This window comes from Brachyistius frenatus, unplaced genomic scaffold, assembly GCF_029030835.1.
Source record: "Brachyistius frenatus isolate BFR_SWC_R1_liver_20210118 unplaced genomic scaffold, ASM2903083v1 Contig_34, whole genome shotgun sequence".
Lineage (NCBI taxonomy): Eukaryota > Metazoa > Chordata > Actinopteri > Embiotocidae > Brachyistius > Brachyistius frenatus.
In genome coordinates this window covers 1,188,190-1,201,710 of record NW_027210633.1, presented here as the reverse complement: position 1 = coordinate 1,201,710, position 13,521 = coordinate 1,188,190, and the positions used below count along the sequence as shown (strand labels likewise).

The following is a 13,521-nucleotide window of genomic DNA, read 5'->3' as shown; positions in this document are numbered from 1 at the left end:
TGCATAGTCCAGCCCGGTTACCTCCCTGTTGGCAGATCGTTACGTTGAAACTTGTTGGAATTTCCAATCTGTGTTTTCAGTCACAGACTATCTTTTGGATTGTGCTCCAGCCTGCATCCTATGTTTTGATTGAACGGTCTTATTTTCTGTGAACTGGTCTTTTTTTTTTTTTTTTTTTTTTTTTTTTTTTGTGAGTCACGCTCGCTTTGCTTTACTTACTGCCTCAATTTTGTGCATTTGGATCTTCCGCCTTCTTGTGAACCGTAACGTGTGTAAATGTTGGCTTAATATGCGGATGGCAGAGTCGAGGACTAATTCACGAGCAGGCAGAAGACACGGGTGTGAACTCTAGAGCCCATCACTAGCAAAACATTTTAATCTTCTTGATCTCACTTGACATACATGTTTTGTGTCTGTCTTCAAAAAGGGAATACATATTACACTTGTAGCTGCTTACACAAAATGCTAGCTTGTGATCTGTCCCATAATACTCCTGCTCATGACAATATTTGTCACAGATATTAAAACAAGAGAAACATAGCTTATCCAGTATGAAGCTTAATATGCACAAAGCCCCTTATAGCTGTGCAATGCAGACCAGGTGAAGCTGCTCCCTGTACCGTGCAGCTCCCTCCCTTCCCTTCCCTCCTCTCCCCTCCCCTCCCCTCCGCCTCCTCCTCCCTCCATTCCAACATTAAAATTCATGGAGCCACTGGAGTGTGGCGAGGCGCGCACATCGAACCAACTACTAGAGGCAGGATGAGGATGAGGAGGAGGCGGGGCGGAGGAGAAGGGAGGAGGGGGAAGGTGCGCCCCCCCCCCCCACACACACACACACACACCCCCACCAGAATGAGGCTGGTGGATAAAGGGGAGGGGTGGCGAGAGATGGTGAAGGTTGCCCAGTATGGGATTGTGGAAAGGTCAGCAGCCAAGGTGCCACACCTGTGGTCATACATCGCAATTATCAGTGTATGTCATTGGCTGGTATGGAAATGATAGGAGCGGTGGCAGGTCCACGTGGCACGCCGGGCGAGTAGGCAAGGCCAGGTCAGCAACACGTCACTGAAACGTGGCTCTGTGGACAGTAAGGTCGGCCTGTCGGTCTCTCACTTTGGCCAAATGAACGTTGTGCAGACATTTATGGTCTCTAGAGGGAGGGACTCGTCTGACTTTGTTGATCCCCTTGACTTCTCCTTTAGCGCTGCTGACATTTGTGAAATATCTTTACAGCTGTTGAACAGATCGCCATAAAAATTGCAACAGATATTCAAGATCTCAGTGTTCAGTGTAACATTTTTACCCATTGGCCCACTTAACAAGCAGGTCAGAGTCCCCCCCCCCCCCCATATATATTTCACTGGCCCGGCAACCGAAAGATGGAAACAGGTTTTTTTCCATAATTTTGGTCATTTTTAGTACCATCAAAGTACCTTTCGCAGTTCCTTGTGAATGATTTAAGAACTAAATTTATTATAAATATATGTATTGTATTTTATACTAATTAAAACAAGGATTATATACTATGTATATAACCATTGTACAATGGATAATAACTTAACTATCTACCTCGCTATTCTTATTCCATAATATGCTTTTTTTGTTGTTATTACTGTATAATTTAGGATTGCACAGTGAATACAATTACTGGACAGTGCTGACAATTAGATAGATGCTACAATTTACAGATGTTACTAAAAATGACCTTGATCAGAGTGAAATAGGGTGTTTTAACATGAGACTTGTATAAGTTGAAACAGAGGAACTTTATCTATTTGTGCCGGTCGTAATCTGTCTGGGCTGGTTTTCTTTTCTTTGGTTTTCTATCATTTTCACAGCCAGCAGACACTTGACGTAAACCACAATGTAATACATCAACGGATCTTATTTATGTTCCTGTGAGCTCATCACTTTATCTTACGTAAGTACTGATTGATTGACGGCTTTAAGAGAAAACTTAACGAACACTGAACAACACCCAGTCTACTATACACGCATGCTCACTACTCATTATGAGTTTTGGTGCTCACAACAGTTAACAGGAGTTTAGCTGAATGCAAACACGAGTCCAGCAGTGGCCTGTTTCTGGAGGCGCGCCACAATGAAATGTGTATATGACGGACATATCAGTGGGGCGTGGAAAGCCAACTCCACAAGGAACTGTTGGTTTACTGCTTCTTGTAGTTCCTGTGAAATGGATGGATTTGTGACACAGTGTCCTCTGTGTCTGAAGGACAAAGGCAGCCAACCAGGGAAATCACTGGGCTTCACAACATAGCTCATAGTGGTGCCATGTAACAGCATTGGTTTAGAACAGCTAAATCAGACTGATAAAATAGCTTAAAAGTTTGAGAATCAGTCGCGTACCCAGAAGGATTCCGGAGGAAGTAAAGGAAGAACACTCTCGGTGAAGTGACAATTTACATGGCAGATATAAGTATTGCTTTAGCGTTGCTGTTGTCTTTATAGCGTTGCAAAACCTGCAAATGTTGTGACATTGGATCACTTTGGCTGCAAGAAGGATTACATTTCAGGTGAATGTGCAGCTAATGAAGCTCATATGAATTTAGATTCAGCTGCTGGAGTAAATGTGTTTCCTTCATTTAGGGATTTCAAACCTGCTGCTTCGAGCGAAAAACAGGCACAGAAGAACGCAGCTTTCATCCACTACACTTTATCAAACACTTGATCAAAACTAGGTGTTCCTGTTGCGGTGGCACAAAGGAAAAGATCATCAGAGTACAAAGCAGAGATGGCATGGACCACAGCCGATGGACCCCCCCCCTTCCCCCTCCCCTTTTACCCTCACCTCCACCCTGCTCGTGCACCCCATTACACACACACATGCACACGTACATTTTGCGGAGCAGATCTTTTTCAGTCCTGGAACATTACACGCCTGAATGCAAATGAGAGAAACATCAACCTTCTGCGTGTCACGTCTTTGTCTCAGTGTTCCTACTACCTGAAGGAACTCCATGTGGAAATGGATGGTTTGTGTAAAACCAGCTGGGGACCAAATATCTCTCGGTGCCACAAAATTGGCATGGCGTCTTAGAAGATTACATTGCATGTGATCTTTTTTTTTTTTTGGATTCCTTTTGTTATCTATGTGAAGCCCTTTGATGAAAAGCAAGGTCATAGATTGTTGATTTCATGCTTACAACCATGTTATCTTGTTGTTATTCTAAGCAACACCGGCAGCTGTCTCTCAATGTATGTCACAATAGTGGGACATCACTTTCTCATCAAGTAAAAATTATACAAAAATAAATACGAGTCCAAATTAAAAACGCTTTCCAAATAGCCCAAAGTGACTAAAAAATATGTTAAATGGAAATGAATTTAATAGTCGTTACTTGCGCTAAAAATGAACAGCAACACTGATTCAAATCTTAACAAGCCAATTGGCCTTGTTTTTTGTGTGAATGATTTACTGTAAAGTGCTGAAATCTTCTCGGCTATTGGCCTCACAGATCAGGCACCTTAGGAAAAGAAAGTAGGTGGGGAACACTCGTGATTCTGTCCTCTTCAACTTTAATCAAAAGTACACTGACGTACCGCAGCCCCCTTCCATGTCTTTCATAATAATGGGCCGCTAAAAATTCAGGAGGCAGGCTCCACATCAATCACTCGCCAGATTTGAGTCCAATGCAATAAATATGTAAATGAGGAGAAGCCAATGTCTCGTAGCTTTGAGATCAGTACAAGGAGGGGGGGTGGGGGCGGAGGGGTGGTGGGGAAGAGGGGTACGGGGGGGGGGGGCTGTATTAATTGCCCATGGCCAGAGGAATCCTATTACTGTGGGCATTGATTATAAAATTGTATGTGTGAATGATTTTCATGCAGAAAGTGGACTACCAAGCCTGGAGCAAAAAGTGAAGAAAGAGTCAAATTAGAGAATTGGAGCAGCGACTAAAAGGAAACAGCAACGACGGAAAAGGCCCAATCGAAGTTCAAATAAAATTTAGATTAGAGAGTAAAAAGGATCTACCTCCAAATTAGAATAAAGTGCTACTCGGTTATAATATTTGTCCTATTGTTCTTGTCTCCTCTCAGTTTGTAGATGTTTAGACAACCTACGAAAATGGGACATTTATGATATTTAATTGCAATACTTTGTTGTGTGTAATTGAGATGGTTGCCAACGTTATATCATGATACAGTCTCTTAGAACAGTGTTTTGTTTTGTAAAGACCAATAAGATGCAGGCATTTAACCCATCTCAAGTGCCAGTGTTCACCAATATTGCTCAAAGTGACCGTCTATCCATGAGTGGGGATCAGCAAAGACCCTCAACTGTCTAAAATGTTTTTTTGTTTTTTTTACCTTTTATTTCTTTGAAAACTTTGGCGTTAATCACGTACAATATGTAAAAAACAACTCAGATTTCTTGCACAGCAGTTTTGGAAAGTGTGATTTAGGATTGATTGTCCAGTATTTCAGGATCCACGCCTTTGAAAGCAGTTAAATTAGTTCTGTGGTGTACAAATCACTCCTCAGAGGATCAGTAACCTTTATTTTTCATGGTATATCCAACTGTTGCCTTTATCGCTGTCAGCTAGATTTAAATTGATTTGCTGGCCTTGTGTTTAACTTGCAAATCTCTCTCTTCATCAAAGCGTTTTGTTGAGATAAACAGGGATTACATTAGCAGCATAACATTATCGCCTACAGAGAAGGGGATGTCTAAACATTGTAGGCTTTAGTTAATCCACAAAATTAAGAGTTTGGTATTTACACATTTATCATACTTGAAACTTTAATTGCAATTTTTTTATCGGGGATAATTTAAGTGATACATTTAATGTTACTGCATAATCACCATTCCAATACCCTTATGACGATCCCTTTACCACACCTGATGTTGTTGATAATGATGATGATGATGCAACTTTAACTGAATTATGTCGACAAGTAGAAGTAACACGTCAGGATATTCATCACACTGACCAGCAGCTGGCAACAAAAATGAAATACCGAACAGAACTCAAATTTATTGCATTTCATCTAACGACCATAAGTGTGGTAAAAATAAAAACACTAACCATGCCAAGTTGCTTCAACATTTTTGTATGTAAAGTCTTAATAAGTAGCGAAAGTTACTTCAGGATTTTATCTCGCTATCTTATCTGCTTCAGTTAAAAGCAGCTGTAAGTTCTGTCCTCCGTATGGAAAGTTCTGCCTTTAGGTTTATTGTATTTCCTGCTTAACATTTTAATCACGCTATCCCCGGGTGTTGGTTTACTTCACTTCCTGAGCTTGTGTGTTTCCCCACTCGTGATTATCTATGGACCCCATAGTGCCTTTTTGCACTTAGCCCTGACCAACTGTGTTTTTCTTATGCTCTGTATGCTCTTCTTGACCTTGTCAGTAAGACTTTAATTTGTGAAAAGCTCCATCTATTGCTGCTGTGCCTGTGGGTCCTCTCTTTCCCCGTGAACTACTGTAACGCCTATCTGGTATAACAATATACACACCAAGTTATGTCATATTCCATACATTACCCATTACTCATCCTAGGATTGACTCCAGATCAGAAGTTGGCTCCTGGACTATCTGGGAAATGAAAGGAAGTAAATCTTTTACAGTCAAATTCAGTGAAGCATCAAAGAGGCAAACCTCCCTCTGTTGATTTTGGTTAATTCATTAGATTTAAAGAGGGATCTTCTCCATCATAGCTGCAGCTTGCTTTTACAACTTCCAGCTTTCTTTTCCACGCTTGCCTCCCTCACCAAATTTGAAATTTTGAAACCAAACTGATAAGATGGCAAACCTAAACTGAATCTTAAAAACATACCACCAGAAGATGAATTGGAAATCCACATCCACATCCATGTTTTCCCGCAGTTTATGGTTTGTGACCCTCCTTGTCTCTTCTACCCCTCCCCCCAATCAGCTCCACTAATCTGCTCCTTCAGTCTCATGCTTCACTGCTCAGTATTTCGATATTCAGCATTCGTTCTGTCCCCCTTTATGCTGCTCTCACTGTTCCTTGACTCAAAAATCATCACCCTGTCATTGGCCTTGCTTAGAGATGCCTCACTTAACATCTCACAAAATCTTATTGTTAATAACTGCACGGACAATTAGATGGATTAGACTATCCCTTTGCATAATATTGAAACACAGTTGCAAAAACACGCACCAATGTGTCATATGCACTGATCACTTTCCAGTGAAACAAATTGTCTCTGAAATGACCCTTTGCTTGTTGAACATTACCATATATTGATTTGGATAAGGAGAACAGAAAACAAACTGTGACTGGTACAAATTTAGGTCTAAATGTCTCCTAGATCTGAGCAGTTCGAGTTGTATTGATGCTACAGCAGCAAATACAAATCCTGCAAATGTCTCAATGGAATTTCATGTAAATCTCCTCATTTACGAGTCTGAAAATAGTAAATACTCAATGCTGAACTAAATTAGGGAAAATCAATAGCTTTTCACAATCAGTTTAAGACATTTAGGAATGTAAGTTTTTGCATCATTTTAAGTAAATTAATAGAAATGCTATCAAGTTATTGTCTCTTATCAGTTGAATATTATTCTTAATAATTATAGATTAGTAATTGTCCAATTATTTAAAGATTCCACAGGAGGATGTTTATGACTATAACTTACAACACTGTGAAACTGCGTATTGTAAATACATATTTGTTCCTTAAAGGATCCCCTCAGGTGATTTAGTGGTCTAGTTAAAAATCATATCAAAATTAGGACCTGATCAAATCCCTGTTCATTATACATTTACAAAATCAGGAAACACTGAAAGAACGTTGACTATATTCCACCCCAAAGTGATTAACAAATAACAATCGTCATTACATGTTTTACTACGGGAAATGGTTGTGTGTTGGCGTCATAACCTTAATCGAAAAATCAGCTATATTTAATGGGAAATGTTTCTGAAAGTGTAAAAGACAATCAGTATAAATAATTTGACATTTTGAAATAATGTTTTACGACAGACACCCACAGATAATTAGAATAAGTGACCACTTAAAAAAGTGATGCAACTAAAAGATTCAAGCTTTCATTTGACAATAATTTATTAGTATTTTCTGTTTTTTTGCAATGAGGACATAATACAAACTAGCACAGTGAGTGACCACATAAATAGAACAGCTACAAAAATTTGGTTTGTTTGCATTAAATGGTTTGTCCATCTGAAATTCAACCCCCTTGAACACTGGAGCTGTAGGTAAACAAGTGACTGTTCTGTACATTATTGTCCATCATTATTATATATAAGGTTGGACTCATGTTAAAGTCAAATAGTTTTCTCTCATATAAAATTTTCCGATTTATAAAGATATTGTTTTGAAGGCAAACGCGTTGTACGGCAAATAATTCAGAAAAGATGTGACCAAAAAAAATACAAAAATGAATGTTTCCACGGTCCTGAGAGACGGTTTTGGTCAGATGTGTTGAACATCACAATCATAATCTATTATCAAACCATAAATCCTTTCTATGTTTTACACTTGAACTCATGGATGGAGGGTGCGGTGCGTCAAAACACTGAAAGTTGATAAGAATACTGACATGCACTTTCATATTAGAATTTTAAGGACAATTGTCATATACAGTGCTGTGCAAAAAAAAAAAAAAAAAAGCATTAAAGTGAGAATGCTTTCAAAATAAATGCCATGAATAGTTTTTATTTATCAATTAACGTCATAAAAAGTGCACTGAACAGAAAAAGAAAAAAAAATCTATATTTGATGTGACCAGACTTTACCTTTAAAAAAATAAATAAAAAGCACCAATTCTTCTACTGTTTTTATACTCGGCAGGTGGATTGTTCCAATTATCTTGAAGCACTTGTCACAATTCTTTTGAGGACTTAGGTTGTCTCAGTTGCTTCTGCCTCTTCATGTAATCCCATTCTGACTTGATGCTGTTGAGATCCAGACTCTGTGGGGGGCCACATTGTCTGTGGCAGCACTCCTTGTTCTTCTTGTCACTGACGTTTTTTCTTTTTAACACTGACAATATATTTGGATTTGTTTGTATGCTGCATGATATAAAAACAAAACAAAAAAACAACACTAAAAAAGACATTGCAAGTGCTTAAAACTTTTGCACAGAACTGGATGTGGCAGAAAAGGTTTTGTAAACAGTAAAAGCAGCCTATAAATGTGTTTGTTTATTGCTTGATCAGTAAGGTCCAGCACTGGGAATGAGTCAGATTCAAATGGATTATTTCAAACTATCTATTGATTGGCTAGTCAATAAACAATTGGCATTTATAAATAGTTAAATAAAGTGTAACAGAAATGCAAATAAATAAATAGATTAGATAAATAAATTAAATAAATAAATGGAACATTTAAAATTTGAACCAAAAAAAGCACTGATTTGACTTCAAAATCCAAGTGTGCCTTGTAGTTCGTCATTGGCTGGGTTACCAAACAGTGCCTTCGCTCATCTCTGAGGATGGCTGTGACAGCTGGTTGGTGTATCCGTTGTCCCCGAGAGACACGGTGGTAAAGGGCGTGCTGGGGCCACACATTTCACTGGAGATGCTCTGAATGGAACCCGGTCCATTGGGCTCAGGACTGGGCGAGTCCGCGGGATGGTGAGAGACAGAGTCAGAGAAACACTGGACCTCGGTGTGACAGTGGTGCCCCGGATGGTGGTGGTCTATGGCTCCTAATGGGGTGCCACCGGGGACCGTGGAGGGCACATAGCCCAGGTCTGCTGGAGTGTGGACCTGGGAGGATGGTGGGCCTTGGAAGTACTCATAATTCCCCCCTGAGTTGTAGTATTCACCAGGATAATCTGCATTCATGGCAACGTTTAGATGAGTGTGAGGATTTTGTCAGGATTTAAAGGAAACAGACAAAAAGAATATAACTTTTTAGCTGTTTTGTTTATGGATTTTATATGACAAGATGAATTATAGTGAAGAAGGATATTTAATTGAGTATAGTCAGCCTGTATTTTAAAGAATGACCAATTTAAAATATGAAATCTGTTATCAGAACATATCTCACCTCCATAATAAGAGAAATGTCCAAGCTCTCCGGGCTCCAGTCTCTCTCCCAGGGCCCTCATCCTCCTCGGGCTGCGGAAAAACACGTGTCTCCGGCCGCTCAGAGCGCTCAGCTGCTTCATACGTCTCTCTTTAGACCTCCGGTTTTGGAACCAAACCTTTAGGACAAATTAAAAAAAAAAAAAAAAAAGGAAATGGTGACAAAGATGAGTAGCGTGCAGGGGACAAGCAGAAAAGCATATCGCAGATATAATAATAAGATAAGACGTAATTATTGCAGGAGCATTTTTCTGAACTCCTTGGTGGATGGTATTTAGATTAAATTGCAAAGTTGGATGAAAAAAGACGCCTTAAAATTATAAAACTGAGGGAAACCCGAATTTCATTTAAAAAGAAAACAGTCTCTTTAGAAGTTGGAGCAATGGTTTGATTGGTGCTAAAAGACATGCGCAAAAACTAAATTCAGGACCACTGAGCCCACTGAAAAACAACAACAACCTTTTAATGCATTTCGGAGTCACTAAAGATGCATCTGTCCACCAGGACATTTTTTTTTTTTTTTTTTTTTTTTTTATCAAAGGAGCTTTTTAAGAATTCCCACTGACATTAGTGCTGAGTGAGTCCTATTTTAAGTTGGGGTTTTTTCTGAGCGCAATGGGAGTAAAGATTAAGAAATTAAGAAATCCAGAATTTGGTTGAAAAAGGTCAGCCGAAAAGACAGACGGGGTGAATAAAAAAAACAAAACCATCAGCTTGCCAAGAAGTTTGGTGGCGTATAATTTTACACACATTACTTTATCCTCACAATACTCCTTTCGGCATTGTGGAGACCGAGGTGTCCGATAATGGATGTGGATTGACCAAACTGCGTTATTTCCGTTTATTTCTTTTCCCCTGTGAGCATTTTACCTGGATGACTCTCATGCTGAGACCGGTCTCCTGTGACAGCTGCTCTCGGATGTGTCTGGTGGGTTTCGGCGTGGCCACGAAAGCCGCTTTCAGGGTCTCCAGCTGCTTGGCTTTTATGGTGGTCCGAGGCCCTCGTCGCTTCCCGACGGCGCTCTGCTCGTCGTTCTCGTTGTTGCACGCGTCCTTATCGGATAAATGTCCGTTTTCGGAGTCCTTCCCGTCGTCCTGCGGGTCCTGGGAGTCCGGAGACAGACTTGGGTCGCTGCATGTTGTTACTGTCAGGAGGAAAAGAGAATAAGATACAGCATACTATAATAGTAAAATTAGCTACTTGGACCTAAATAATTACAGGATGACAAGTGGTCAAGAATATCCAGCTGAAACTAGAAACAGTAAAATACACAGGTCAGTTTGGATTGGGTGCTATTTTTTTTATTTTTACTTGTATTTTTTTTGGAGAATTGTTCAAACTAATTACGATAATTGTTCACATGAAATCACCTGACAGGAGGATTGTGTCTTTCCCGTTGTTGTTTTGATAGTCCTCTTTACAAACAAACTTGAATTCGTCCAGGATGTAGAGCTCCTCTCCGGTGGACAACTGTTTGTTACACATCACACAGGTGAAACAGTTCAGGTGAAACACTTTGCTCTTGGCTCTGCGGACAAGATCACTGGGTAAAATCCCCTGTGCGCAACCTCCACACTTGGTCCCAAATCTCCTGTTTAAGAGGAAAATCAACAGTCAGGATGATATAATATATTTCACCGAGGAGGGCTGCTTTAGACGTTTAGCTCAATGTATTTCTAATTATATGACAACAATGACTTCAGTTGTTTCACTGTAGGCCACAAAGAAATGAAGAAACTAGTCAGTGAATATGAAATTATTTATAGGCAGCTATCATTTAATATCACCTACGTTCTTGTATAAATCGAAAGGGTGATTGCATACAAAACATACAAAAAATAATGAGGTGCATATATGATGTAATCATGAGTACAAGTCCATTACAATCACGTGGGCGATTACAGTTGGCTGTTTGTAGCTGAAATAATAAAAACGATTTATTTTAATTTTATTTTTTTGGGGGGGGGGGGAAGCGTCCGTTTTTTTCGACGAATGTTTGAATAAGAAATTATTATAATTTCTTTTAAAAACACACGTAACACCAATAATTGAATGCAAATATGCGGGAGTGCCCATAGTGTAAACAATAAAGGTTAACTGGGATATAGGCCCTCATCACTGTCGGATCAACATCCATATTTCACACGCATTTTTTTCTAGTTTTTCGAATTTACCTCAGATTGTCTTTTTCCACGTATCTTAATTTTAAATCGCTCAAAAAAGATGACATATGCCAACAGCTATGATTCCCCCTTCCTTTTTTTTTTTTTTTTTTTTTAATATACTGACCCACAAAGATTTTCGATGCTTACCTAAAGAAGTCATTCTTACAGTAAAGCCTCCCTTCTCGTGAAAAACACTTCTCTGTCAAACTACATTTGCATTCGCAGCACTGGACACATTTGATGTGCCACGGTCTGTCCAAAACTTTGAGCAGGAACCTATCGAGAATGGGCTTCTCGCAGTTGGCACAGTTAATCATCGTCTGAGCACTTATTCCCAGTCCAGCGTGGGAGAAGTGAAACTCTGTTTCTCCAACGTCACTTCGATATCGACTGTTTTTATATGATCCAGGAAATCCACTGTATCCAAATGATTCAGAATGATTACATCACCATCCGTGAGGTTTCTGCTCCACGGGACAACAATCCACATCCGGACAAGGGCTCCACACCACACATTAAATGTTGAACAAAAATATCAGACGACAAATTCTGGGGTAAAATTACTGACAGAAAATTATAGCAAGATGGTCCGATTTTATGGGAAAGCACAGAAGAAAACTCAAAGATCGTCTCTCGCATTAAATCATTGCGAAGTATCCTCAGTGTTGTCTAAAGTGGAGAAAAACAACCATGAAATGCTGTCAGCGCGCTCAGCATTCACATTTGTGTCCCATTTCGCCTCTGATAAGCTCTCAGTCCGAAAGGGACGCTGTAATGAGCGCACCTTGTAAAGCTGCAGCCTATTGACGGCCAGGAAAGCCGTGACGTCAGCTCCAGGGAAAACCCAATCAGCAGCGTTTAAATTCAACTCCGCCACATGTAGTTCTAGTATCACGTGAATGAATACGCAATAAGATCAAATAAAATGTCAAACAGAGTGCACATGCAAAAGTAGTTTTAAACCTCAGAACTTTTAATTAAAATGAAATGAGAAACAGATTCTCTGCTGTGTTTCAGGTAAAATGGGGTTAAAAGAGAAACTAGAACTTTAAATACAAACACGAGAAACCTTGTAAAAGCAGGTTTTAGTTGCACATCTTTGTAAAATAAAAAAGAAAGCACAGAATCAAAAGGAAACATTCCTCTTGATGTTCATACAAGCAGTTTACAGAATATTGTCTGTACAGTTTAAAAGAAACAATAATTATAATAATACAAGGTAATATATTATTAACACCAACTTTCTCATGACAATAATAGTCTTTATTTTGTATCATGTAGTATCAGCTAACTTCTCTCAGGAATAGCCGACTGAGAGTCAATGATGATGTCATGTGAATGAATGATTTCCTTCTGGAGAAGGCCAGAGAGTAAGACGGAATCAGTGGCAGGTGACAAATTATCCGCAGGTCTATGCCCGCAGGACGGATGAACGTGCCGAACACAGGCTTTCCACGCAGATGAATGTTGTGGCCCCGCATAATTCTTCATTTCTCTGAAAGGACAAGGATCACTAATGGTTATAATCTGTGGCGATAGGCCGCCTCTTATAGATGTTATCGCGCCGTGTTGGTGAGCTGGGGACGGAGATAGCGCGTCCCCCCGCACAGACTCCCAGTTCTGGTAGTCCCTGATAATCTGAGGTCCCGGCAGAACGAAATTAAACTGGAGTGGGTTTGCAACATTTTTCTTGAAGTACAAAAACAAAAAAAAACAAAAAAAAACAAAAAAGCGAAAAAATGATTATGATTACGATTTTTTTTGTCCACTTTATTTGGCATGCAGATCACCATGCAGTTCATATTGAAACAGGAAATCGTCTTTTTTGCAGTTCATTTGTATTGTAAGAATAGACTGTGATGTTGATTTGCAATGTGTGTCTCTGCCAATTTCAGAATTTAACATGTAGTTGTTTAAAATGTTACTTTTACATGTAGATCTCAATTATTGACAACCAAATAAATCAATAAATCAATGAGAATCATGGAAGGGGCATAAGGGATTAATGATTTATTGATCCACACAAACACTTCCTTAATGTAAGAATGTTCTTACTAAATGCTCATAGTAATATACTTAATTCATCTTCTCAATGGGAACATGAATAATGAACTTTATGAAATGCAAAGTTTTCATTAATTGCAATATATATGACAACTAGAGTGAGTTGAAACCCAGACTTGCAATTTTTTTTTTTTTTTAATTTTACTGCACAGAAATTACTATGTAAAAAGTCACAGTTAGTCCACAGGTGGACTCATACATCCTTAAATAATTTTATTTGAAAAATCACTGTTGGCCTTTATGTCCGT

The 13,521-nt window shown here is 39.2% G+C and overlaps 1 protein-coding gene across 1 annotated transcript; it reads right to left on the bottom strand.

Annotated features, from left to right (window-relative positions):
• Positions 1-7,070: 7,070 nt before the first annotated feature.
• LOC138622020 (LIM/homeobox protein Lhx1-like) lies at positions 7,071-11,910 on the bottom strand. The gene is made up of 5 exons (XM_069700461.1): positions 11,357-11,910; positions 10,415-10,635; positions 9,914-10,188; positions 9,006-9,162; positions 7,071-8,790 (listed from the first exon to the last, which is right to left on the bottom strand). The coding sequence occupies exons 1-5, from the start codon at positions 11,524-11,526 to the stop codon at positions 8,414-8,416; spliced, it is 1,200 nt and encodes a 399-aa protein (XP_069556562.1). The 5' UTR covers positions 11,527-11,910; the 3' UTR covers positions 7,071-8,413.
• Positions 11,911-13,521: the final 1,611 nt, after the last annotated feature.